The 27,451-nt window shown below is 46.4% G+C and overlaps 1 protein-coding gene across 4 annotated transcripts; it reads left to right on the forward strand.

The window, feature by feature from the left end:
- The first annotated feature begins 1,727 nt into the window (after nucleotides 1-1,727).
- On the forward strand, nucleotides 1,728-27,130 carry pfkpa (phosphofructokinase, platelet a). Of its 4 annotated transcripts, none has more exons than XM_079754548.1 (22): nucleotides 1,728-1,981; nucleotides 4,291-4,364; nucleotides 5,522-5,602; nucleotides 5,918-6,107; nucleotides 7,259-7,424; nucleotides 7,927-7,971; nucleotides 8,496-8,604; nucleotides 8,899-8,994; nucleotides 10,643-10,735; nucleotides 11,794-11,919; nucleotides 12,850-12,914; nucleotides 13,075-13,144; nucleotides 15,446-15,592; nucleotides 17,926-17,996; nucleotides 18,188-18,275; nucleotides 19,284-19,436; nucleotides 21,869-22,033; nucleotides 22,211-22,272; nucleotides 23,050-23,161; nucleotides 23,675-23,774; nucleotides 25,657-25,762; nucleotides 26,039-27,130. In XM_079754548.1, exons 1-22 carry the CDS (start codon nucleotides 1,888-1,890, stop codon nucleotides 26,193-26,195), a joined length of 2,370 nt encoding a protein of 789 aa, XP_079610674.1. In that variant the 5' UTR covers nucleotides 1,728-1,887; the 3' UTR covers nucleotides 26,196-27,130. The 4 variants fall into 4 exon arrangements, with proteins under 4 accessions (XP_079610674.1, XP_079610676.1, XP_079610673.1 ...); XM_079754550.1 differs by lacking the exon at nucleotides 19,284-19,436 and adding an exon at nucleotides 21,027-21,179; XM_079754547.1 differs by lacking the exon at nucleotides 8,899-8,994 and adding an exon at nucleotides 9,332-9,427.
- Nucleotides 27,131-27,451: the final 321 nt, after the last annotated feature.

Here is a 27,451-nt window from a genome sequence, read left to right on the forward strand (position 1 = left end):
GTGACACCACTGACCCTTACACAGGGCATATTTATGATTGGAGGTAAAGTGGCCATCGTGGGTATCCGATTTAAATAAAAAGTCTTGCGCTACAGCTCTTAATATCTGCTGAACACGGAAGGTAAATTGAGGGCTCACCACATGACAATACGTCCAGTAGCTACTCGAGAGGTTCATGTAAATAACAGGAATGGCTGTTGTGAGAGCGCACCCTTAAAGGCCTTTGCATTGAGATTATTCATGAGAGATTGTGTTTTCTCTGCAGGAAGAGCAGATTGACTATCAATCGGAAGGTCACTAGTTAAATCCACGGTTACCCCTATCTGAGTGTATAGGTGTCTGAATGGGTGAATGTCAGGCAAAAACTATAAAGCGCTTTGAGTTTCCACTAGTTAGAGAAGTGCTGTATAAACGCAGTCCTTGTGGTGGTTTCTGGCAACAGTGACTTTTCTCACAATCAGTGGTTACAATTAAATTGCCGATAGATGACACACAGATTATGATGAATTAGGAGTCCATAAGCAAAGTCGTGTTTTTGCCTTGTGGACTTAATTAGCTAAAGTTAATCGGATGTGATGCTATTGTATCTTAAATGTTGCACATATAATCGTGATTCGTAAACTAAACAGCTCTGTTGGTTTTCTCTTCTCAGTGCAACTCTTGTTAATTGTATGAAAAAGAACGTTACTTGGACATCTGTCAATATATATGACTTAAAAGACACATAAATGTGATTTTATTTCTCAATTACTGAAACGAGCCGGCAAAACAACAGAAACAATCATGATAAAGGCTCTTGGTATTGCATCTAATTGCACCAGAGCACTCACCCAAGAGACACAATGCATTAAGATATAATTTAGTGTTTATATACATATCATTTCATCAGTCAAGAGGATTTGTAACGGGTTGGGATAGGTTAACATGAGCATACAATTCATTTTACTGATTAGTAGTAGCTTAAGGATCATCGTGATGATATTTTGATGGAGATCATTTCTAAAAAGAATGTATATTGTACAACTAATATTGATATTGCTTGATAACATATTATAGCATAAAGAAAGCATGTACATTTATAATGAAGAGATCATGTAAGCTTCTTACTTGTTATAGTTTTATTCAACGCTTCTTTAGAGTTTATTTTGAAATAAACCACAGTCCACAAGGCTACAAGGCTACAAGGAAACTTATATATTTGTAATTTACACTTCGATCCACCTGGGGGAGACAGCGGACAATAGTAAGTCCATCTTTCCAGCGGCAGCGCTGGATACTTGATATTATCCAGTGAAAAATATTGTATTAATAAAATAAACATTTAGGAAGAGTAAACTTAATTCGTTTAATATGATAAATAGAAACGCAGAAGAAAGCACATAGCATTATATCCTACCAAGGTCGTTTACAATTTCATATTTCCGCTATAAAAAAAATACTCCAATCAACTGCTAAACATCTCTAACAGTTAACATCTATTAAATCTAAAATATATCTCTCAATAACTAAAAAGACTTGCCAAAGGTATAATGAAAAAAATATTAAGGATCTTGATGAAGGCTTCAATCGACCGTACGTTTTGCTGTGCCTGCCTACATGTGGAGCTACGGCGCTACGATTGGCTTAAGTGGAGTGACGTCGATGTAGAGAAAGAGCCGGTTGGCCAACGCCGACGTCCATCACTCCAGCCATCGTCACCCAATGCAAATCGCAGAAGATGCGGAACCGCGAGAAGGACGACAGCGGGCACACAAGCAGGCGGTTGGTTAAAGGGGCAGGACTCCCACATTGTCGTAGCCCTGCATTCTCTTCACAATTCCATCCATCCCTGGTTCCACACTCAATTCATCACCTGGGCGAGAGCAAAGAGAGTGAAAGGCTGTAAACATGGCGCAGCCAGACAGCAAGAAGGTCTTCTTTGAGAACCTGACGGGCGCGGGGAAAGCCATCGCGGTGCTCACGAGTGGCGGGGATGCTCAAGGTACCGTGACCGGTCATAACAAGTCCATGTACTGTGGGTGACATTGCCTTGGTCTCCAATGGCCCCACAGAGGGCAAAGCGACGCGTCTTAACCGCGTGAGACAACAGTCTGAGTGATGCCTGCCATGCGTCAGTCTTAGGGTCAGTGGCTGGTGGATGTGACAGTGTATGTGATCACGAAAAGGACACCGATAACTCCTCATTCATGGGGTTTCTTGTTAGCATGCTACCGGGCTAACTAGCTCCCCGCCGTATCCACACAGTGAAGGGAAGCCTTGAGTCTGTTTACATGGCAGGGATTACACAAATACCGCAAAGGTGAAGTGTTGAGGACCGTCCTGAACTGGGCTGAGCTGTTATTTCTGGGATGTATGCAGGACATTGACATATACTTATAACCTTTTAAGCAGAGTACCTATTCAACGTTTTTCTGAGCACAACATTGTATTCTTTAGGTTTGCGGTGTCAGTGTCCAAGGCGCCTATACTGCAATGCAGGTGGTTCTCGACCCATGCGATTCATAGTTACACATTTTTCGAATAGATAACATTGTGCTTCAAGCAGTGCTTCAATTAGGAAAGCCGGTTCTATACTGTCACGCTATGGCGGGACATGTGACAAATGTATTTGTTATATAAGCACCGATGCGAAACTTTTTAGTGTACGCAATATTTAAAACAGTAAGCATGACAAGACACATTGCGTAACAGGGCTGCGAGTTGAAAGCGGATGCTGTGCTGCCTGCGTGATGGTGCATTCATCTGCATACAGCCATCACCGCAAGCCCCTGCTCGCGTCATACCGAAAGCCGCGATCATGTGCTGCACGACTCTTCCTGTATAGATAGACAGCTACATATACAAGCAGTATTAATGTGTCCCCATCTGATGTACACAAAATGCTAGTTCAAACCTGTACATCAATACTGTGTTATGTTATAAACATATCTGTTAATCTTATTAAGCACGTGGAACATGAGGAGTCAGTGGTGTTGTTCTCATGCATGCTTTCAACCCAGAGATAGTTATATTGCTTTGTCTATTGCATCTTGGCTCTCAATGTCATTTCACACACACACACACACACACACACACACACACACACACACACACACACACACACACACACACACACACACACACACACACACACACACAGAGCATTCACTCCGTTCCCAAAACAAACTATCTATGAGGCCTGCAGGGCAAGAATGGAATGTCCGAGGGGGACTGCAGTCGTACCCTTGACTGAACCCTTTCAGGGCATTCGCGCGCGGTGCTTGGAATGGAACTGCCAACCTTGCTTGACGGGAATCCCAAACCTGTTGGTCACCCTCAACACTCTCCCATTTATCCAGCTTTACTTTTTCTTTCCTCCTCTTTGTCTTTTCCTAATCTCCCGGTGTGTGGTGCTTTGAATGTCAATGAGAGCAGCAGGGCGTTCATTTGAACACGGTTATGTAACCAAGATAATGGCTTAATGGGATGTCAGATGCTGCTGAGCGCCGTGCTGATGAATACTGGCCGTCCAGTTAAGTGGTCATGGGGTCAACATTTAGCTTTTTATTTGCCCTGCGGTACCCTCCCAAGTGATATTCTATTAAATATATAGACCTTTACCAAATTAATTGTATGTGTAGTGTGTGTGTTTTATTTCACTCCTGTGGCCTGCTAGACGCTAACTAGCTAAGCATTGCCTAGTGACAGCAGTGCCGTTATGCTCAGACCACTTGGGTTGTATTTCGCTGCCCATTTAGTTTTCCCAAGGAGGAAATCAGATCCGGTCCCATTGTTTAGTACTGCTTTGTGTGGCCAAATTCTTGCTTGTCCTGTCTAGGGTAGTACATCAACATTAGCTGTTATTACGCCCTGATCTTGTTTGCACACTTGGCTAACATTGACATTCAAGGCACTTAAACAGTGTTACCAGGTTCCAAGTTAACTTGGGAAGTGACTGAGTCATTGGCTGGCCTGGCCAGGAGGTTGTTTTGACCATACATGGCAGCACAGTTGTGAAAGAGATAAAAGTTGGCCAAACCCCAAAGAATACTAAACAGAGACAGTCTTTATATGCACACACACAATAAGTGACATTACATTAAAGCCGGTCCATCATTTTGAAAAGCTTAACAAAATAATGAATGTGTTGATAATCCAGTTCCTATTCTTAACAACTTTTTCAAACCATTGTTATTCCTATGCAGGAATATAAACACCTGATTGATACTAACAGTCTATTAAGGTCAAGTAGAATACTATAGTCTATTGATGTTGGGTCCTAACTTCTCTTCCTTGTGTTTCTCTGACTAGGGATGAATGCTGCGGTGCGTGCAGTCGTCCGAATGGGAATATACGTCGGGGCAAAGGTCTACTTCATCCGTGAGGTGAGTCCAACAAGTCTCCTCTAAAAGGATAAGCACTTTCTGTGCTTTACTTATCCACATACCAGGTCGAAAACTCAGGTCCTAGAGTAAGAGTAATCAATTATCAAGACTCTCCGAACCACTGCGAAGGAACTGCTTACTCAGAGCAGTATTTGCCCATGGTGACGCTGTTTTATATATTGCACAGTACACAAAATGGGAATTTACCGTAGGTCCACTTGGGCTTTTCTCAAAATACTGGCTCCAGAGAGAGCACATATCTTCCCTTATTGGAGCTGCCAGGATAGCTTTTAGCCAGCAGTCCCAACAACAGTTCCACCATCGGCATGATGAGTATGCACTGGTGGAGCTTCAAACTGCACTTCATTTATACGGTGTGTGTGTGTGTGTGTGTGTGTGTGTGTGTGTGTGTGTGTGTGTGTGTGTGTGTGTGTGTGTGTGTGTGTGTGTGTGTGTGTGTGTGTGTGTGTGTGTGTGTGTGTGTGTGCGCGTGCGTGCAAGTTAGTCCTCGGCTGGGTTACATAACTAACTTTAAAGGCAGTGAGCAGATGTCTTGATTGCTACCTCTCTCCCACGTACATGCCACAATTTTGTGTGTGTATGTGTAGGTCTGGGTGTGGGTTTGTGGGTGTGTGTGTATTACATAACATGATAAAATCCAATCATATAATTGAACAACCTCACTTTATGAATGAGAACTTAATATTAAAGCATCTATTCTTGAATCTAGTGTCTTTCCAACGGCAATGGAAAATGTTATAGCTGTTGCTTTAGTCATTAATGAACAGAACATTCACTCATTTTGAAGATTGATTAATTGTTTTTTATAATAACGCCTTGTGAATGAACTATATTTTTATATGACTTTGATGTGACGATTATATTAATCCAAACAATATCTTACAGCTCAGTAAACTGTGTAACTGAACATTACATAATATAAAGCCTAGCTCTAGCTGAAGCAAATTCACAATCTTTAAAGCTTCTTATCAAACACAGACACAGCATTTCATACGTTATTGTATCCTCCTCATTTTAGTATTCTACCTACAATGTTATAAACTCCACGAAAAGTACTGTGTTCTCCTTTAATGTGGAGGTTGTGGAGGCACCTTTGGCGAGATGTTCACCTTGTTTTTCATCTCGCTCCTCTGCAGGGTTATCAGGGGATGGTGGATGGAGGAGAAGACAACATTAAGGAGGCCACATGGGAAAGCGTCTCCAGCATGCTACAAGTGGTGAGTGAGGATCGTAGGAAGCACACACCGCACATACCCAGCACCAAAAAGAAGAACTAGAGGAGGAGGAGGAGGCGGAGGAGGAAGCGTTTCGATGACTAACGCCACATGATTTACACCATTGTGCTTAAAAAAACTCATAAGATTAGTGAATGGACCCAGAATCAATTACGATATCCTATAAGACCACCTGAACATTGGGTCTGAGAAGCCACATAGGATTTGTACACTGTTTGAGTTGAATATTCTTATGTAACGTTCACGACAGCACCCATATCTACATAACTGGACATGTAACACCCTGGTCCACCACAGGGGGGCACCGTCATCGGCAGCGCCCGCTGCAAGGAGTTCCGCTCGCACGAGGGCCGCCTGAGGGCCGCGCACCACCTGGTGGAGAAGGGCATCACCAACCTGTGTGTGATTGGGGGGGACGGCAGTCTCACGGGGGCCAACCTGTTCAGGGAGGAGTGGAGCGGGCTGCTGGCCGAGCTGGTGGAGCAAGGTAGATGGAGGTGTCTGAGGGGTGAAGGAACTGTATGGGATTCGGTTATGTTGGAATTTCTCCTCTCATATTGTGTTGGTTGGTTTAGATGGAAAGAGGATGAGCTCACAGGAAGTGATGTGAGCTCATTTGAAGGGAAGAGGCACTGGTGGAGACTAGATTGGTAAATTTGCGAAATTGTAAATCACCAGATTCAATTAAAAACTGTCAATCCGAAATAGGCATGAATTTCAGGGAAGAGTCCTTCCTCACAGTAGTGAGGTATTTCTGCCATGCAGCACTAATAATGGATGAGGTGTGTCAGTGACTCTGCCACCTGGAGAGGATCATCTAAAGGTCGCTAAAGGAAAAACACTGCAGCTAAAGTTCCATAAAACTTGTAATCTGGTCAGCTTTTTCTTGCAGATTGTACAGTAAATCAAAGCCTCCGCACCCTGTTTGGTATTTCTGACAGAAGAGACAAAAGTGTTTTCCTCATCATATTTTTCCCCTTTCCTCAGCAGTTGTCATTGCCTGAAGCCAAGCTGCTCCAATGTTGAGCAGAATGATTGACGCTGTTGGTTTTATGGATGAATATTATGATTAGCAAAGAAATGATTTATGGCATATAAAATACGGCATATAGGAATTCTGCCACTACAATTCTGCACAGTAAAAAGGGTCTTCGGTAATTATAGGCTGACCAGATGGCATGCTTGAAATGGCTGCTCTTGATGAGCACCTGTTATGGCTACAGGGGGGAAGCTTGTGACTCCCATGGAGAGTAAACAAAGGCAATTGCAGCTGTCACAACTAACAACTTTGATTAGTAGCTTGTCGACCAACTTTTAATACATGCTCTGTACGATGCATGGAAGGTATATAATATATGTAGGATTTTGCCTTTCTCCGGGAGGATATTTATTCAGGTTGATTTGAGGACTAAACTGCTAGATTGCATCAACGCTCACTGAAAAGCTAATATGTTTATCTAAATATCAGAAAAAAGGAATGGATTACCCAAATCGCCACATCCCCCAAAACCCCATTCCCAATAATCAAATGGGAACGGGGCTGTCATCTCCTGAAAGCAGCCACTCCCTTTTAGAGGGTCAAATTTGAAAATACTCTGGAAGTGGTCTGACGCTCCCCAAACCGGACCCTGCTCGCAGGCCTGATCAGCCAGGACTCATCCCAGAGGCACTCGGCCCTCCACATCGTGGGCATGGTGGGCTCAATCGACAACGACTTCTGCGGCACGGACATGACCATCGGCACCGACTCGGCCCTGCACCGGATCATCGAGGTGGTGGACGCCATCATGACCACTGCCCAGAGGTGGGGGGGGGGTTTTAAGAGTTTTAAAACTCTTAAAACAAATTGGGATCACTTTACCTTACATTTTGTTAATTCTAATTACATCAGGAAATCAATATAGTAGAAGCTAGACAGCTTTTTAAAGTCACTCGTGAGGATTCAATCGTGACAATTATCCAGATTCACGATAATAACGACAATGGAAATCAACCACAATCAAGTTTTCATCTGCAATTGGCAATTTACCAAAAGATATCTTAATCATTGATGAATGTTCACATCTACCCAGAACATTTCTTAAGAAAAAACGGAAGAATAGTCGGGACCTGTGAAAAGTAAGATCTAAAATGTGCATTTTGTCTTAGGTTAACTGAAAGATAAGTTTGCTTTTCTTAAGTTTTCTATTGGAGAAGGTGCTATTTAGTAATTCAGGGAAGAAAAGGCAATTTGATTTGCGTTCCCTTGATGAACGTTATTCTCTGTCTATAATCTGTAATGCTTTGTGTTGTCTGGTCCTCTTCAGTCACCAGAGGACGTTTGTGTTGGAGGTCATGGGACGGCACTGTGGGTAAGCGTGACCCTGATAAGCTGGATTTCACAAACACCCTCTCACTGTCAGGCAGATACCAGCATGGCCTGGCTGGTACCAGCATGTTTATGGACGTTGTGTTCTCAGGCCATCTCCGTGTGTATCTGCTCTGTTCAGACACACAGATCTGTTGGGGTTTTGGTATTTGTGGGCGTGTGTGTGTGTATGTTATTTCTGTACCTAAACGATCAATGAATTTATGTATGAGCATGTACTTGAACTTATGTGTGTGTGTGTGTGTGTGTGTGTGTGGATCTGTATTTGTAAATGTTTGTGCCTGTATCTATGAGTGTTATGTGTGAGTATGTACAACATCATACATACATACATCAACTTTTGTGTGCATGCATCTAGGTTGACTTTTTTGCCAACTGTTATTAACAAACTATAATAATTAACAAATGTACCTCACATCTTTTTGTGTGTGTGTGTGTGTGTGTGTGTGTGTGTGTGTGTGTGTGTGTGTGTGTGTGTGTGTGTGTGGGGGGGGTCTCTGCTTCCAGGTACCTGGCCCTGGTGAGCGCGCTGGCTTGCGGCGCGGACTGGGTGCTGATCCCTGAGATGCCCCCTGAGGACGGCTGGGAGGACAAGATGTGTCAGAAGCTGTCTGCGGTAACACAATCTCCCCTTTCCAGCCCCCCCCTCCGAACCCACGGAGCTCTGTTTACCGCCACCCACTCAAAACGTTCAGTGTGCTCCACAAACACTCCCCAACCTGTTGATTTAAGTCTAAACATGTTGAGTGGCGTTAAAAGAGATTTGAAAAAAAAAAACGCCGGTTAATGTCTGAGCTGTCGCATAGAATCTGTTCTCACTGTGATACGTTCTGCCCCCGGAGACCTGCTGCTGTCGTGCCGTTGGTGCAGACAGGCATCAGTCAAACATGCTGTCGTTCTATTGGTCCAGACCCGTTCCAGGGGCACAAGGCTGAACATTATCATAGTGGCTGAGGGAGCCATTGACAGGCACGGGAAGCCCATTACCTCTAGCATTGTGAAGGACGTGAGTACCTGAGCACCCAGGAAGGGGGAGGCCAGAAGCACGGAGGAGTATGTCTTAGATAAGGACGCCACCTGAGCTTAGTCATCACTGCCTTTACTGGCTTCCTGTAAGCCCGCGACTTGATAGGGCGGCGAGGATATCGCTGATGACGATGGGCCAATGCCAGCCCAACAAAGCATCTCATTGGCTCTCCTCATGCTCTTCTTACATGCCGGCGCCGCCCACTGTGCTTCTGACCTCAGCCCGTGTCAAAGCGATTGTCTGAATTTTTCTGTCATGTTCTTTCTCCCCCCCTCCCTCCCCATCCTCCTCCCAACCCCCCCCGCCCCCCCTATAGAATCGAGCAGGCATGAAAAGGCTGAATATCATAATTGTAGCCGAGGGAGCGATCGGTCGAAACAACAAGCCCATAACCACTGACTATGTAAAGGATGTAAGTACGGTGTATTTGAAATAAACAAATCCCAACCCTGCGTGGTGAAAACAAACACCTTCCAGAGAGCAGTCAACATCCCTGAATGCGTCCCGTATGCCCCTCTACTGCCTACCTGCTCCGCTACCCTGGTGTGGCTTGACTCTTGTCTCTGTGCCTTCTGGAATGCTCACACTTTCTAGTTCGGTAAGACAGCCTTCACCCACGCTATTGTAGCTGACTGAGAGTTGCATTTCCTTTCTCGATTGGATGTCGGTTCTTTGTCCCGACGCCCTGACTTTCCCTTTACATGTCAGATGTTTGTACGTTTATTTGGGTAACTTGGCATGAGTTTTTAGCACTACCTAACTCATAACCCATATAACTCATATTGCATTGGAACTATCTATATTTATGAAAAATGTAAACGTTAACTTCAGTTAATGTTTATTTTTTCTTTGGAGTTATATTTGACCTTTCTCACAGTGTTGAAGTCTATCATGACTGCACTTCTCTAATGTCTTTGCTCTGATATCTTTGATATCTTGTTTTATTCTAGCACGTTTCCTACCTGCTTTTGGTTCTATTGTGTCGTCGTTGTGCTTCCACTAACATTACTGAAAACACAAATGGACTGCTTGCACCGTCCAGTTTCCCCCTCTCTCCTCCAGTCTCCCCTCTGTGTCTCTGTGTCTGCTCTCTGTGGTTGTGACGTAAGTCTGTGTGTGTGTGTGTGTGTGTGTGTGTGTGTGTGTGTGTCTACATATTGGTACGTATGGCTTGTGTTTTGCTTTCTTTGTTATTTGTTCATATTGCATTCCAATTTCCCACTGGAATAGTATCACATTTATTATTTCTAGACGTTTAAAGGGGTACTGTTTAAGGATATATAAATATCCAGATTGTGAGAGTTGAGATTGTTGAAATTGAAATTTTTGTTATATTGCAGGACACAAATACGACACGTTTAACTCTTTTTGGGTTTGCATTTGTGTCCACAAGGGAAGGTTAATATATAAACTTGTTGCAATGTAAACAGCTAGCAGCCACACAATATAAAATAATCACAGTGCCCCTTTCATACATAGAAAGCATTAGCTGTAGAAGTGGAATTTCAGAAAAAGATCCATGGGCCATTCTTCCATCTTGTATTTTGTGTACGTATGGCTGACAGCCAACAATCATCAAACATTCGCTAAGTCTCTTATTATTATGTCTCAACTCCCTGACGACCAGCTTGTTGTCAAATGCTTGGGCTTCGACACTCGCGTGACCATCCTCGGTCATGTCCAGAGAGGAGGCACGCCGTCCGCCTTTGACCGCATCCTGGTGAGTATAAGTACCAACTGTAAATGCTGGTTGTAATAGCCACGTTTTCTGTGTGTAAAATCTTCTATCTGGCGTATTTCTTCACATCCGACAAGCCTTAGGCTTCTCTGAGCGGGGTCCTCATGCAGACCGCCGGTTAGTTTGAATGTAAAGTAGATGATCAGAATCATACCGCCGCCTGCTGTGTCGCCAAGGCCTTCCAGCACAGACATGGCGAGAGTAATCCTTTTATAAATAGGATTAATATAAACCCCCCCCAGACTCTCTGGTGCGCCAAGTGAGTTGAACACAAACGCAGATGCTCCAAGGTAGAATTGAAGTTCCTAAGCAAAGATGATTAAGGCTGCACTAATAGAAATTGTTCACTTTTTCTAATCCTCTTATAAAACCGTCAGTATCCAAAGGTCAACTCCACATTGATGTCCTACTTCAACAACCTGGAGCCACCAGCGACCAATCCTGGGTTATTTTAGCTTTTATTCATTTCCTTTTCCTTTATTGAGGAAAGAATGGCTCAGTTGCTTAGCAGATTATTTAGATGTGTTTGCCCTTGAGTGCCAACAAGGCTGCTCTAGTTGGTGCTTGTTTTGTTCAGGGAAAGACGGGTCAGAACTCCGAGTACCCAAACTATTCAATACCCTGTTCCCAGTACTATTTTACCATTCAAGCATTTAGCAAAGGTAAAAAATAGGTTTTGTAGATACATGTCATTAATCAGCAGGTAGGGATCTGGCATCTTGCCTACAGTTAGGCCACAAACATTGGGATTCGAACGCCTAACCTAACATATATTCTATGAGAAAATGGAGGGCTCATTTGACCGTGTGTGTCTTTTTATGTTGTGTGTATGTGTGTGGGTCTGTTTGAGTGTGTCTGTTTATGTTTTGTGTGTGTGTATGTCCTGTGTGTGTGTGTGTGTGTGTGTGTGTGTGTGTGTGTGTGTGTGTGTGTGGGTCTGTTTGAGTGTGTCTGTTTATGTTTTGTGTGTGTGTATGTCCTGTGTGTGTGTGTGTGTGTGTGTGTGTGTCCTGTGTGTTTGTATGTGTGTGTGCTCCAAGGCCAGTCGTATGGGTGTGGAGGCAGTGATGGCGCTGCTGGAGACGACAGCTAACACCCCAGCCTGCGTGGTCTCCCTCTGTGGAAACCAGTCGGTGCGTCTGCCTCTGATGGAGTGTGTACAGATGGTAGGTACCAGACGTTGTCTACACGCACGCACGCACGCACGCACGCACACACACACACACATAGATGCACACTCAGACATCACACAGATGCAAACTCAGTCACAGACATCCTACAGATGCATGCAGGCATCACACACACACAGAAGGACACACACAAATATCTTTTGACAGACACACAAAGACATAACTTCAGACAGCCACACACCTCTTAATATCCACATACACATGCACGGATGCATGCACGCACCCACGTGGAAGGTCAAGCAGTGGAGAACGGGACTATGGACCTAGGGAATGCAAATGAAACAACTGGCAAGTGGTTCCACAAGTGCAGACGCAGCTTAAGTATGGAGCTGGCGATCCAGCCGGCGACCCCAGCCTCTTTACCAGGTCCTCATGGTGGAGGGTGAGCGGTGTGTGAGAGGGAGGGAGGGAGAGAGAGAGCGAGAGAGGGAGAGAGAGAGAGAGAGAAAAGGGGAGAGAGAAGGGGAGGACTGTTCCGCTCCCGGATAAATAATTGTGGAAAACACTTTGCTCTGTCGATGAGTAATCAGCTGAAGGGTGATGATGATGATGATGATGATGATGATGATGATGAGGATGATGTCATGCGACTCTGGCTCTTGGAACACAGCCACACACACGATCTGTCGGGTTGCTACCCTGTTAGAGATCTGCCCCACAAGCAATAACAATTCAAATGTGTTTTCTCTTCTTGGCGTTTTACACATTCCAACACTAGCTGTATCACCTGATGTATGTCTGGATGTTCTGTATGTTAGATACATGACATAGGTGGGTTCACAGGCCTCTCAAAAGGCCAACATACTGGAACAGTGGGTCCCCTACCTGGTGTTGTCGTGTCCAGTGTGTGACATGGAGGTTCCCCTGAGACTGAGCTGGGTGCTCTCTGCCCTCTCTGTGCCCTAGACTCAGGAAGTACAGAAGGCCATGGACGAGAAGAAGTTTGAGGAGGCAGTGAAGCTTCGCGGCAGGTACGATCGGCCGGGTTTTTCCAAAGGAAAACACCCCCCTTAGTTAATTCCCACACTCAAATGTGGGAACACAAATTTGTTATGTTGCCCTGAAGTGTTGACATGATGGTGCCGCTTTTCCGATATGTTTCTGTAATGATTTGTGCTTGTGTTATTTTAGGAGTTTTGAAAACAACCTGCGGACCTACAAGCTACTGGCCCATCGTAAACCAGAGTCCGAGCTGCCTGTTGTAAGTCCTCCACAGATTGTCATTGAAGTTCATGTCTCCACTCTTTTTCTCCACTCTTATATATATATTTTTTTACAGTCTATTTCTATCATCATCAAGTAAAAAGCCTGAACCGTGCGCTTCGCTAGTCACAGTTCAGTGCATTAATATTGTTCAGTTAATTTGGTTCAGAAAGAGTTTGGCGCCATAATTACCGTACCCAGTGAATCTCCCCAGTCTCGGATGATGTGTAGTCGCTATCAAGGCAGGCCTCAGAAATAACATTTTCTACTGACTTTTTCATTTGTTGGCGCTGTGTGTCACGTACCATCCATCTGTGTGCGTTCATTTTAAAAGATTGACTCACTTTAAATAAATTGTCGCTTTTGTCACTTTAAATAAAAGCACTGCGACATCTCTTTCCTCACGAACCAGCTATTCACACTTCTCCTATATAAAAAAGCTCTCCCTACTTATTATAACAGGCTGCTTAGTTAATATACTCCTCATAAAAAATGCTCTCCCTACTTATTATATCAGGCTGCTTAGGTAATATACTCCAGTTGCGATTTTCTTTTCTTCTCCAATAGTGCATTTCTTCACATGCTCTTAAAGAGTGCTAGTGCTGTGATGCATTTTAATTGAATCTTCGCACAATGTTCAAACCACCAACGCCATCAACACTCATTGTATCAAACACAGAACAAGACCTAAAATGGACGCTGCCCGACATGGCGCTCCGGGGCTTGTCTAGTGACTCGTCTGCGACCCGCTTGACTTTGAAGCTCTGCTGTAACCGAGTCAGACTCGGACCAGGAGTGCATCCGAGGGCACTGACTTCCTTCACACCGCACTTACGGGATATTGCATTAAGGTTTTTTGACGCATTATTCCAATAAACCATAAAGGGTTTTAACCCATTAGACGGTCTCAGAAAGTAAATGTCTTCATTTCAATGTGACAGTTGTAGCGCCACTGTCACATTGTTTTGGGAGTACCCTATAATACATATAGATATATCTATATACATATAAAAACAAATTTATAGGCACTTGTTATCCCCTGCTTTACTTAACACTGTTCCACCCCTTTTGCCAACCATGTGAACAACAGCTTGAGCCACTAGTTGTATGAAACCAGAAGGACATTTTAAACATCGACTTTCTGCTCTGAGTGAGATGTGGCAGCAGATAATTATAGTGCGCTTTGAGTCACTGTTTGGGGTTTTAATTTAAGCTCCAGCCTTTAAAACACAAGATGATTTAAATTAAAACGTGTTAATGAGCTCCGGGCCCCCGGAGGGATGTTATGTAAATGACTTTCTCTTTCTCCACTGGCCTCGCTTGTTTAAAACGGGAAACGCGCTGTAGAAACGCCGCCGTCAATCATTCCCTGCTGCTGTAGCAATTACACACGGCGAGGTTGTAATGAAAGCCAAATTGACCCACCCCTGCAGCGCTTACCTGTGAACCCGCTCTCTCCCCGCTCGTTCAGCTGCTGTCCAACAGTCCCCCGCGCTATGTCGCCCGGTTACGTGTTTCAATGTAAACACTGGATTCAAGGGAGAGAGTTGGCGGTCAGGGCTGGTTCCCTGCTGGGATACCCCCCCCCCCCCCCCCCCCACGGCCACAAGCTGTTCCCAGCCTGTCAGATACTGAAGCCGTGGGACCTGGGGGCGGAGCCCGAGGGTTTGAACTTGGAAGCGCTGCTGGAGGCGGCGTCCGCCGCCGTGGTGGAAACCCTCTATTGATCATGTCTCCGCGGGGCTCGTACGTCGACCGCAGCCTCGGATAGACCCCTCTCTCTCTCATTCGATACTGCTTCAACACACACATCCCTCTAATCAAAGAGACCGAGTGAGTCAAACCGAAAGGAAGGCGCCATCGCGGGCACAGAACACAGATGGTGGGAACTCAGTTTGTAATTGGCTGGAGTGTGTGGCGAGCGATGCCCTTTACTGCGCAGCAGGTGGCGTCCCCCTGCCGTAGCATGAGTCAGTCAGACACAGCCGAGGCTCTAGTGCTGGTTTCTCAGCTTGTTTGGTCATGTCCAAACCGTGCCCCACTCTAAGAGTATTACTATTAAATAACCACCGGCTATTTTGGCAGATACAGATGCTGTTTGTCAAACTTTAAAAGCGTGCGCGTGTGTGTGTGTGTGTGTGTGTGTGTGTGTGTGTGTGTGTGTGTGTGTCTGTCTCTGTCTGTATGTCTGATTGTCTGCGTGTGTGTGTCCGTCTGCGTCTCTGTCTGTGTGTCTCTATCTGTGTGCGCGCGTGCGTTTTGTGTGTGTGTGTGTGTGTGTGTGTGTTCCTCTCCTCAGAGCAACTTCAACGTGGCCATCCTGAACGTGGGGGCACCGGCGGCCGGCATGAACGCGGCCGTGCGCTCCGCCGTCAGGGTGGGCATCTCCGAGGGACACAAGATGTTCGCCGTCAGCGACGGCTTCGAGGGTCTCTACAAGGGACAGGTGGGGGTCTCTTCACGGCACAACGCTTCGTTTCAGATGACTTGTTCCCGTTAAGGAGCTCTGTCCACTGGAACCATGGTTACTGTGCGTTTAACGACGCGAGACAACGCGCATAATATGACCTTAGGTTGCATTTATTCAGCTTACGCTTTTACGCTTCTGTCCAAAGCGCTTCACCCTAAGTGCAGTTCACAAAAATCACAAAATATGCAAGCGACTGCTTTAAAGTGCTGCGATATAGAGACAAGAGATAGAGACAGATAGCTAGATGTTTACACTTTACACAGAAAGGCAGAGCCGAAGCGCTGGCGGGCGATGAAGGATTAAAGCCACAGCGGTCAGCGGTGAGCTCCTGTTGCTGGGAGAGGCCGGTCTTTAAGATCTTTATTGTTGCACCAACATGACATTCTGGCCGTGGCATCAGAGCCAGGTTTTAACCGCTGTCGGGAGGTCCTAATCCTTAACCATCTATTTTATATTTTATTAGCTTTAAGAACAGCGATTTGCTTTATTATTGCTCCATTGAATATACTAGTATCTATCATCTAATACTATGAATGCTAGTGATGATAGTGAAGATATCATTTTTTTTATACTAAATCAGTTAGCATGCAGTCGCTTTACACTGGACTGAAATTAGCCTGCTTGAGCGACAGAGTCTGACAGCGTTTAGCCACTCTTATCTCTGAGACTAAGGAGGAGTCTGAAAGGCCAAAGGGATAATCTGCCCAGATTAGTGTCAACCAACTAATGTCTTCCTCTGACCCCTTCCTCCTCCAACCCACACGGCCTCTGTGGGAGTAGTGCCTGTGAATACCAGCAGGGGGCACCGTTGCTCGCAAAATGAATCCGGCGAACAACAGAACAGAATAAGTGTGATTATTTTTGCAGGCAGGCAAGAATAATATATTTCTGTCCTCCTACACTGTTTGAGGCTGTGGGAATTCAAATACAGGCAAAGGCAGGAAACCTTTTAAACCCGTCCTGTGTCTATATTTATATTTATCTGGACTCTTTCCAAATGCTCTCCTCTGAAAGCTGGTTTTACCAGCCATCTCCTTTCGGTCTTCAACGCTTTTCCCTAAGAATCTGAAAGCGCTAGAATCAGGCATCTTCAAATGTGATCAAGAGTATTGTAGCAGGGTTCAATTTGCATTATGTAAAACGATGCTGTTGGCCTAAAATAATTATTATTCAAATTTTTTTTTTATCCTGAACTAAACATTAGTTTAGCTTAGCATGCTAGCTACCAGGCTGTAGCCAACTAGCTCCTATCAGGCCACAGCCGACTGACCCTAAGAAGATAAAGGCGGGGGAAGTAATGGATTTTTCCTGCACCTCGCTGCCCTTGGCCTTTTAACAGCCCGCTCACGCTCTCACACTCAGCCTCCCTCCTGTCCCCGGGCCGTGCTGTCTGGCAGAGTCCCACCCCGGTGTAGGAACGTACCCAGAGCCTCTGGCCAGACACAGGATCCCCCTGAACCACCACGGACCACGCAGACGCTTTAAGTAGGCTCACACCCAGACGTGGCTGTAATATGGACCGTCTCCACCGCCAGCCTTGAGTTCTTTAGGTCCACACCCAGACCTGGCTGTAATATGGGCCGTCTCCACCGCCAGCCTTGAGTTCTTTAGGTCCACACCCAGACCTGGCTGTAATATGGGCCGTCTCCACCGCCAGCCTTGAGTTCTTTAGGTCCACACCCAGACCTGGCTGTAATATGGGCCGTCTCCACCGCCAGCCTTGAGTTCTTTAGGTCCACGCCCAGACGTGGCTGTAATATGGCCCGTCTCCACAGCCAGCGTTGGGTCCTGGATGTGATCCACATAATCACGTCCGCAGCCATAAATTAGCAGTCGGGGTGAAAGCGTGGGTTTCCTCCAGGTACTCAGGCTGGCTCCTCCACCCCCGCCTCTGAAGGCTTGTAGGTTAATGAGCCTCATTGGAGATAAATCACGCGGCGGTGTAAACGGTATCAGCGCCCTCCTTACGTCCCCCCTAATGTCCTTACATTAACACCGTGGGTGGACTCCGCCAGCGGATGGATGGATGGAGGGGACGGACGGTTTGCTTCTGTTGCTAATTATTCATCCCTGCCGCGTGGCCGTGTGAGGAGCGGAGGGGAGTCGTAGCGTCTTGTGCGGAGGATGAGTGATGAGGTCGCTGCCAAGGGGGTTGGAGGATTTGAGTTTTTCATCGTTTGTGTGTGTGTGTGTGTGTGTGTGTGTGTGTGTGTGTGTGTGTGTGTGTGTGTGTGTGTGTGTGTGTGTGTGTGTGTGTGTGTGTGTGTGTGTGTGTGTGCGTGCGTGCTCTTCCTCACCACCCCTCATAGATCAAGGAGATCAAGTGGGCTGATGTAGGTGGATGGACCGGTCAAGGTGGATCTCTGCTGGGTACCAAGCGGTAGGCCCTGCCTTTACTTTACTGTGGTCAGACGGCACAGACCACCAAAATACACACCCGTTCATTATTTAGGTCAACATTTTACTTTTGCAGTCAATCTCCGAGTAACGATTTATTAATTGAATCTTCATTCATTAGCATTATAAATGTTGACATTTTCCTCATTCTGTTTTTTATTTTATTAACTCTAGCACGCTCCCAGCGAAACACGTTGACAAAATTGCCGAGCAGATGCGACTGCATAACATAAACGCACTGCTTGTTATCGGGGGATTTGAGGTATGTTAACGACTATCCTTCTTCCTGCTAATAAGGCGAGTTGTGCTAATGAGGCTACAGTTATAATTATCTCCATATGTTTGCCGGCTCTCAGCGAAAAATAAATGCATTGCCTCGCAGCCAACGCTATACTATGAAGCAGCAGAGTGTACAGAATAAGTGCATAATGACGGTTAAATGGTTACATATCATTATTCCAAGTAGCTTTGATTTGGCTAGATATTGCTACTTATCGTTGCAGATGATGTTGATTTAGGAGAACTTTGATTATGCTAATTGTATTCCATTCCATGTTACGTTGCATTCATTTACATGCTTTCATGTGTAGTCTTGTACACATAATTACGCTTTTAAGTCTTTTTCCCGGGCAAAAAAATAAATGGAAACAAACACCTCAATTAGTTGCTGGCGATTACGCCATGCTTTCCTTTTGAATTCCGACGCTTTAAATGCCTGCTTAGCAGGGTTTTACATCCACTCTGTCTTTGGGTTCAGGCATTTAAAGCATTGGGATGACAAATAAGACTAAACACAAAGCTGTTAATACTGGGTGTGATTCGGCTTTAATGGGAGTGAACCTGCTGCTTTGTGTACTGTAGTTCTCCCATTTCACGCACCCCTGTATAGACGCTCACCAGCTTCAACTACCTGGTATCACATCTGAGTCCGGGCTGCAGGGCTCTGCAGGTCCCTGTGTTGGTTCATGTCTAGCGTACACTAGGAGTGTCGTGTATTGTGTAGAGGGGTACCTGGTCTGTTTCACGCTTCTGTCCGTTGTGATAGAGCCGGCTCTCCCCTTGGCGACACTCACTCTCTGTTTCCCCCCCCCCTGCTAACTCCCACCTCCAACCGCCTGCATCCCATTGGCTGCTAGAGCCGCTCCACCCACCCACCCACCAACCAACTAACCAATCACCGCCACCCAGCGCAAATGACAACAACAAACCCACCCACCCAACCAACCGCCCGACCCGTGGGGTTAATAACGTGATGATAACACGCCCCCAGGCCTACCTGTCGCTGCTGGAGTTGCAAGAGGCGCGCGGGACTCACGAGGAGTTCTGTGTGCCCATGATCATGGTGCCGGCCACCGTCTCCAACAATGTGCCGGGCTCTGACCTCAGTGTGGGCGCGGACACCGCCCTGAACGCCATCACTTCTGTAAGGATAGCAGCAGCCGGGATGAGGCAAACATATACACGTATCCTGCCAAACACACACATACGAACAGAGCAAAGGCACCGGGTCAGTCTGTGGAGCTGTGGCCTGTTGCTTACTGGGCTGACCGATGGCTCCTCAAGGTGTTTATCGGATTTGGCCAGAAGAGGTTAGTTCGGACATTGACCTGTTTGTTCATCCCTGCAGATCAGGACATGGTGGTACAGTAGCTTGTCAGCCATACTTACTATAATGTTGTTTTCTGCATGCAGTTGCAACACAAATACACACACACACAGGCCGGGCAGTGTTAGTCAGACAGTGAGCTGGAGGTGCATGGTACGGTTCTCCTCCCCAGCCAGGTAAGTGATCCAACGTGGAGGCATGCTGTGACATGACTTGTCCCCGCCATGTTCTCAAAGGATCTGTATGTGGGTGTGTCTGTGTGTTTCTGTGTGTATATGTGTGTGTGCGTATGAGTTTCCACCCCCACATTGTCTAGATGAGTGGTCAATCCCGGTGTTTGGTGTTCAGGTGGATATAGATGTTTGTGTCCCAACAGTTCCCACGTTGGTGAAGACGCAGTCACCAGCGGTCGATGGACCAACTGCACAAAACAAAGCATATCACTCTTAAGGGATACGTGCGTTGCTCTCAGCCTTTTGAACAAACGGGTCCAAAATGCTAAACTAATAAACGTAAAGAAGTTTACACCATCCCACTAACAATATATCCTACTTCAACTATACATACAAGTGATCAAAGCACAACAAACAAGCCTCTATGGAAAAATGTGCAAAAGCCCAAAGAAAGAATAATACAAATCTATTCGGTGATATTCTTGACTTGGCCGCCGTCTTGACTTGATCCCTGCTGAAATGGCCCTCATCCCGGAATGCCCCGGCCCCTTCCTCCCTCTCGCTGTGCTTGCTCAGCGTCCTTCCCTGCGCCCTGCCTGTTGACCTGTCCCCGATGGAGGGTCTGACCCTTGCATGGTTCAACGGACAGTTTTCCTTCCCTGTGTCTCTTGCCCTATAAGGTGGCGCCACCGCATCGACCTCTACAAGCGGACACGAACACACATGAGCAAACACACAAGCGCGTAGCCCCTGGACTAAACAGCTGTCGCCCATCTCTTCTCTTCCTCTCTACGTTCATTCCTATCCCATGGCCTTCCTTCCTTTTCCAATTACGTCTTTGTCTCCTGGCGCGTCAGACTTCCTCTCCTTTCTCTCCGCTGAGCTCTCTCCACTTCCTTCCTCTGAAGCTTCACTCGCATCGCCCCTCGTCTCTCTCTCTCTCTCTCTCTCTCTCTCTCTCTCTCTCTCTCTCTCTCTCTCTCTCTCTCTCTCTCTCTCTCTCTCTCTCTCTCTCTCTCTCTCTCTCTCTCTCTCTCTCTCTCTCTCTCTCTCTCTCTCTCTGAGGGTCAGTCTCCCCCTCTCTCTTCTTACTCACCCCCGTCGTCTTGCCAAAGGGAAGCCACTGTCCCTATCACACGGAAAGAGCCGGAATGGCAGGTTTGGCTCTCTGTGTGCGAGGTGTGTGTGTGTGTGTGTCCCTCTAACGTGCGGTGTTGCTCTGCTGCCGCCTCAGGCCTTTGAGTGTCTGCTGCAGCTCTACGACGCTCGGGCCACGCATGAGGACTTTTGCATCCCCATGTGTATGCTGCCCGCCACCATTAGTAACAACGTGCCCGGCACTGATCTGAGTATCGGGGCCGACACGGCCCTCAATGCCATCGTGGAGGTAAGGCCTACCACCCCCCCCCCCCCCCCCCCCCCCCCCCCCCCCCCCCCCCCCCGTCCACCACCGCCGTCTTACCCTCCTCCATTCAACACCCTCCCCCCCCGTCTCTTCGTTGTCGTCATCCAACCGAGTGTTAAAGTGCAGAGGAACAGCGCACCATCCCTGGTGTAAAGCACATGCTGTTGCAATGGATGTGTCTGCTTGGCTCAGACATTGTGACTGTGTGGCATGTGTTTTGTGCTGTCCCTGTAGATATTGTTTAGAAATTGTGTTCTGCCAAAGCTGTGTCTGCAGTAGCTATATTTTATTTTATATATATATTTAAACCAGATTTTTTTATATTTCTTTTTTGATTAACCATGTGCTGTCTTTAAACAGAACTCCAGTCCAGTCTGGGTGAAGGTTATCACATTCACCGGACTATACTCATATAACATGCGGTTTCTTATGAACAGTGTCTGAAATGTGTCTGACCTCATTTCAGTTGTATTTTGTCCGTTCCGACTGTAAATCTCTACAACAATGCATGACCTAATCTACATTCATACCACAGTACAGGTCTTTCTACGATAATTACTGACATAGAATATACATACAAAAAACAAAGAGGAGCTTGTCATGACACACATTGGCTGCTATTGATGGCGTGTCAGATTGTGAAAAGTGTGTGTGGTGTGTGTGTGTGTCAGACTTGTGACCGCATCAAGCAGTCTGCCAGCGGAACCAAGAGGCGTGTGTTTATCATTGAGACCATGGGGGGGTACTGTGGCTATCTGGCCAGCGTGGGCGGGCTGGCCGCAGGCGCCGACGCCGCCTACATCTACGAAGAACCCTTCGACATCAGAGACCTACAGGTGACCTTGGATTCTCTTTTATAACCGTGTTGAAGCACACATTTTGGGAGGTTTTTCGCCTGTCATGTCTAGCTTTCTCCACTAGAGGGCGCTTTGTCTTGCGCTAGAGAAAGTCCAGCACAGCGCCATCTGCAGATAAACATTGTGCTGTTTTTTTTTTGGTTTTCTTCCCCCTAGTCCAACGTGGAACATTTAACAGAGAAGATGAAGACCAGTATCCAGAGAGGCCTAGTCCTCAGGTAATCAGAACACGTCCCACATGTACCCCCGCTACCCACTTTATTGGAGAGGAACCTCTGCGCCACGCTCCATTAGGCATATTTAAAACCGATCCAGGCGGAACTTAATTGAGCCATCCCTGAATTTAATTAACGGTTCTTTTAGGCAAATAACTAACAAGATGTCAATTTAAAGCTCAGCTCTACCATCTTGTTTGGAAAGACTGAGAGGAAGAAAGAGGTTTATGGTCTTCTGCAAAACATCTGCCCAAAACATATGGCGCATTCAGGAAATACATAAAATACAAATTCATTGGTGAAAAAAAAAAGGGAATTATAATCTCATTGGAATCCACCTGTCTTTGTTTGACCTTTTTTCATGTAAAGCATATCACATTTACATTTAATATTGTGTATTTTATAAATGTAAAGATGTAAATGCAAAGAGCATCAATAAAACAAGGATAATTCGTGTTTCACAGTTATAGTGGCATTACAGAGTAATTTTAAAGGAAACACAATCTAGTTTATGGCCCAATTTTAAATTGTGTTTTTCTTGTCAGACTTTAGGAATTCACTTTGATCTTCTTCATTTCCAATTTAGTTTTCACCTCGAAACATTGAATATTATGAAAATGTGATCCATTTGGGGCTATTCAAAAACAACTGTCTTCGCAGCGTACATCCGTATTGCAAAGCCTTTCATCCCCCCCAAAAACCCTGATGCAGTCTGAATGAAATTAATGAAATTGCTGTTTCTGGTGACTAATGATCCTGTCTGATGCTGTGCCTGTTTAGAAACGAGAACAGTAATGAAAACTACACAACAGACTTCATCTACCAGCTGTACTCTGAAGAAGGCAGGGGGGTGTTTGACTGCAGGAAGAACGTACTGGGACACATGCAGCAGGTAGGCCAATCCACACCGGTACCGTTTCAATAACCCACCCAGGACGTTTATGTCACCCCGCCTCATTCATCAATTTGAGAACGTTTACCGACCGTGCAAAGCAGTTTCATTTATGTACTTTGTATTTAACATCACCGATATACTACAGCAGTCGACATAATTTAGTGCCCGACTGCAGGTTGTGCCCGAATGCTGGCCAGGCAAGACTAACACGGTTAGAGCTTCAAGCATGCATGGGAGAAGGCATATTTTAAAAGGTCCGTCTCAGGATTTTATGAATTGATGTTGGACCTTCATCTGAATCATCCAACATCGATTCATAAAATCCCGAGATGGATAGAGCTTCAAGCATGCACGGGAAAAGGCACCCATTAAAACATAAATCCCTGGATTTTATCAATCGATGTTGGATCATTCAGATGACGATCGATTTTAAATCGGAAAATCTATATTTCTGAACCCCTCCCTGTGTGAAACTAAACGGTCATGTAAACCCTTCCTTTGCTTCGGCAGGGAGGGGCGCCGTCTCCGTTCGACCGCAACTTCGGGACCAAGATCTCGGCCAAGGCCATGCAGTGGATCACCAAGAAGCTGACGGAGACGTTCAGACAAGGTAGGGTGCTCCCCCCCCCCCCCCTCCCCAGCCCCTGTAGCCCCCGGACCCCCAAGGCTCTGGCGAGATGTAGATTCCCCTCCCCCGACCCCCCACCACCTCCCTGCTACCCCCAGAGACGTGGTGGTGGTGGTGGTTGTGGTGAAGAGGAGCTCCACCCAGATCTGTCATGGAGTCACGACGTTAGACAGGGCATATTTCACCCACCGTTCCCTTTTATCTCTTTATCTTTCAAATGTAAATATGTCCTCCGACGCAGAGTGTACATTGTGCTGTCAAACGGCGCTCAATGGCAAAAGCAGCGTGCCCTGAATTTTAATGAACATACCTTCAGATGGATCAAACGCGGTGAAAAGACACGTTTGATCACAAGCTGACGCTGTGGCAGGCCGCCTGCTAAAACAACAACAACAACAACAAACAACAATACAGTTGAATCTATTGTGAATGCCGGGGCGTTGAATGAGGGTTCAAGCTGAAACACCTTGTCTTTTGTTTGATCGCATGTCCTCGCGCATGGACGTCATAAGACGAAGGTAAACCTCTTTCTTATTACAATGTCATTTCCCCCAACCACGCGGGCTCCATGACCATCTAACTGCCTGATAGATGCAGTCGCTCCCATCCTTATTCCCTTATACCATTGTGTTTCGTTTGCTGGCTGGTACTCCTTCATCGACACACACTGGGGCCTCGCTACTCAGGCTAACTGGCTAGCGATCGCTACCGGTCCACTCTCATGCATGTCGCTTTCGGTTAGCATTTTCACCTCTTAGCGTCTTAAACCATTTGGGTTTTCGCCGCTCAAGAGACGTTTGTTTGGATAACAATCTCAGAGTGTAGTCGCAGGCAGTGGTTCGTAGGTACGTTCTGCCTAATATGTGCGGTATGCTTTATATGCTCCTTCCTTCCACGTGTATAATACATATGTGATAAATAATAATAATAATAATAATAATAATAATAATAATAATAATAATAATAATAATAATAATAATAATAATAATCTATACGTATGTACTACACTACAAGCGTCTTCGGTTCCCCTGGATCACTTGAATTTGAAATATCTTTTGTTAATCCATTACCACATGACAATAGACCACACAAAGAAACAGTACTAACTCAACGGGGGATATCCGTATTTGTAATAAAAAGAGACCTGATAATGAGATAAGCAGATCAAAACGACCTTGCCGCTTCAGAGTAAAAAATAAAAGGGGTTCATCGGCCATAATATTTGCTCATACCCCATAACCCTAAGCCCACATACGGGCACGGAAAGGCTCCCAAAGGCCCTGTGAAAGGAGGAAGTCATAATAACATTAGATACATAAGGATGGCTACAAGCGCAATTGGTGCCAGACGGGCAGACATAATGGGGCAGGAGAAGACATTTCCCTTTTGAAAAATACGGTTCTGAAAGGCGTCATCACCCTAAAGCGCCATTACTCTGAGATACTGCGGAAAGGCGTTGCGCAGAGTTTCCCCGGGATTCATACCACGCTGCTACATCCTGGTATAGGTTGACATGCCTACCTCACACACACCCCCTCCCCCACCACCACCAACATGCTGCGTGTTTAGGCCGCTGTCATGCATGCTCCATACACACAGAGAGAGAGAGAGAGAGAGAGAGAGAGAGAGAGAGAGAGAGAGAGAGAGAGAGAGAGAGAGAGAGAGAGAGAGAGAGAGAGAGAGAGAGAGAGAGAGAGAGAGAGAGAGAGAGAGAGAGAGAGAGAGAGAGAGAGAGAGAGAGAGACTCTCACTTTAGTATCTGCCGGTGCTCCATATGTGACGGCTGTGACATCGCCCCACCCTTCCCTCCACATCCCCCCTCCGACCCCACCCCCCCGCCTGACCCCTGGATGGGCGGCTGCAGGCCGTGTGTTTGCCAACACGGAGGACTCGTGCTGCCTGCTGGGGATGCGCCGCAGGAACCTGGTCTTCCAGCCCGTGGTGCAGCTCAAAGACGACACCGACTTTGTGTACGTATTCTCCCGCTCATGTGTGTCATCCGTCCTTTTTGAATTCATGCAATGTGTCGGACGTATTATCATAGTTGTGCAATACAGATAAAGTGTGTGTGTAAAGATTTTTCCCTTTTACAAAACCGGCAAAATTGTGTGTTTGGACCAAAGCAGCCGAGCGTATCGTGTGACGGTAATCCCGCCATGTCGAGCGTTGGGTCCCCGAGCTCCTCTGTTGGGTCCTGCGGCGGTGTGTCACTCACCCCCTCCCCTCTGCCCCGCCCCCCCCTGCAGCCACAGGATCCCCAAGGAGCAGTGGTGGCTGAAGCTCCGCCCCCTCATGAAGATCCTGGCCAAGTACCGGACCAGCTACGACGTGTCCGACTCGGGCCAGCTGGAGCACGTGGTGCGCAACCGGCCCAAGGAGTCGGACGCCTCCGGGGCCATGTGAAACCAGAACCAACCAGCACCAACCGGAACCACCACCAACTCCCACCTCCTCCTCGCACCCCCCCCACCCCCCCTCGAGAGTGATCGAGACCGGTCCAGTATAAAAGAGAACCCGTATCCGCTTGGTGGGGGAAGCCCCTCCCCCCATCTGGTCTGTCTGTATACCGTAGTGGCAGGAGAACAGCAGTGATAATCGGTCTCTGTTGCATCGCCGATGTACACACACACACACGCGCACACACACACACACACACACACACGCACACACGCACAGACACACACACTCCATATTTTCTTGTAGTGTTTCAGAAGAAAAACCCATGCACTCTATATTTACTGGAGACTGTAATCTAGCCTCCGCTGTGTTCCTCCTTTACAGAAAAACCAAGGCACGTACACACGCATACATAGTTTGACACACACACATGAAAACACACACACGAACACACACACACACTGATGACAGGCCCTCATCCGCGTCTCCATTGCCCTTGATGTTTGTTGTCATCGTTGTTAAATTTGCACTTTTCTCCGTCTGGAAGCCCGGATGGTGGCTCTGTTCCAGGAACCACTTGAAGCCAGTGTAGACTCTGTATCTGCTGTAAACCCAGAGAAGCGCATCCGCCTAGTGAAACGGAGAAACCCAGGGAGTAAAGTAAAGCCTATTTATGTGAGACTGATGCAATACATTTCTACTGCTGCAAGCGGCATGGCAATGTTTGCTCTACCCCGGCGTTTTAAACGATTTCCCTTTCTGGTTAGCAGCATTGCTAATTGTGTTTCGCCCGCAAAAAAAAAAAAAACCTGGATGTGAGATAATATGATTTTATGCACTGCCGTACCGAGAGTAGGTGTCTCCTGTATTGCACCATTCATTTTAAATGTGTGAGAAAACTAATGTTTGCCACGAAATAAAAACCCTACACAAGCAAAATACCCTAATGGTTCTGTCCCTGGATGTCTTTTCATGCGCCAATCAGAGTGGATTACTAACATTCAGGGGAATTTGAGGTCAGATAATCCAAGTATTTGGAGGAATATATATTGTGTAGAGTGAACGCCTGTGTCTCTGGAGTCTGGAGTAATACTGGACCCCTGTTGGTTGCTATGACCAAAGCAGCCTGCAGATGGCAGCAGAGCGCTGCTGTCTCCATGGTGATTCGGGTTCACCAGGTCCATTCCACCACCATTACCTCTATTGGTTGCAGAGGTATTCTGCTCATGAGTCTGTATGTGTGTGTGTCTGTAAGCATATTC

Source organism: Pollachius pollachius (genome assembly GCF_949987615.1).
Source record: "Pollachius pollachius genome assembly, chromosome: 17".
NCBI lineage: Eukaryota > Metazoa > Chordata > Actinopteri > Gadiformes > Gadidae > Pollachius > Pollachius pollachius.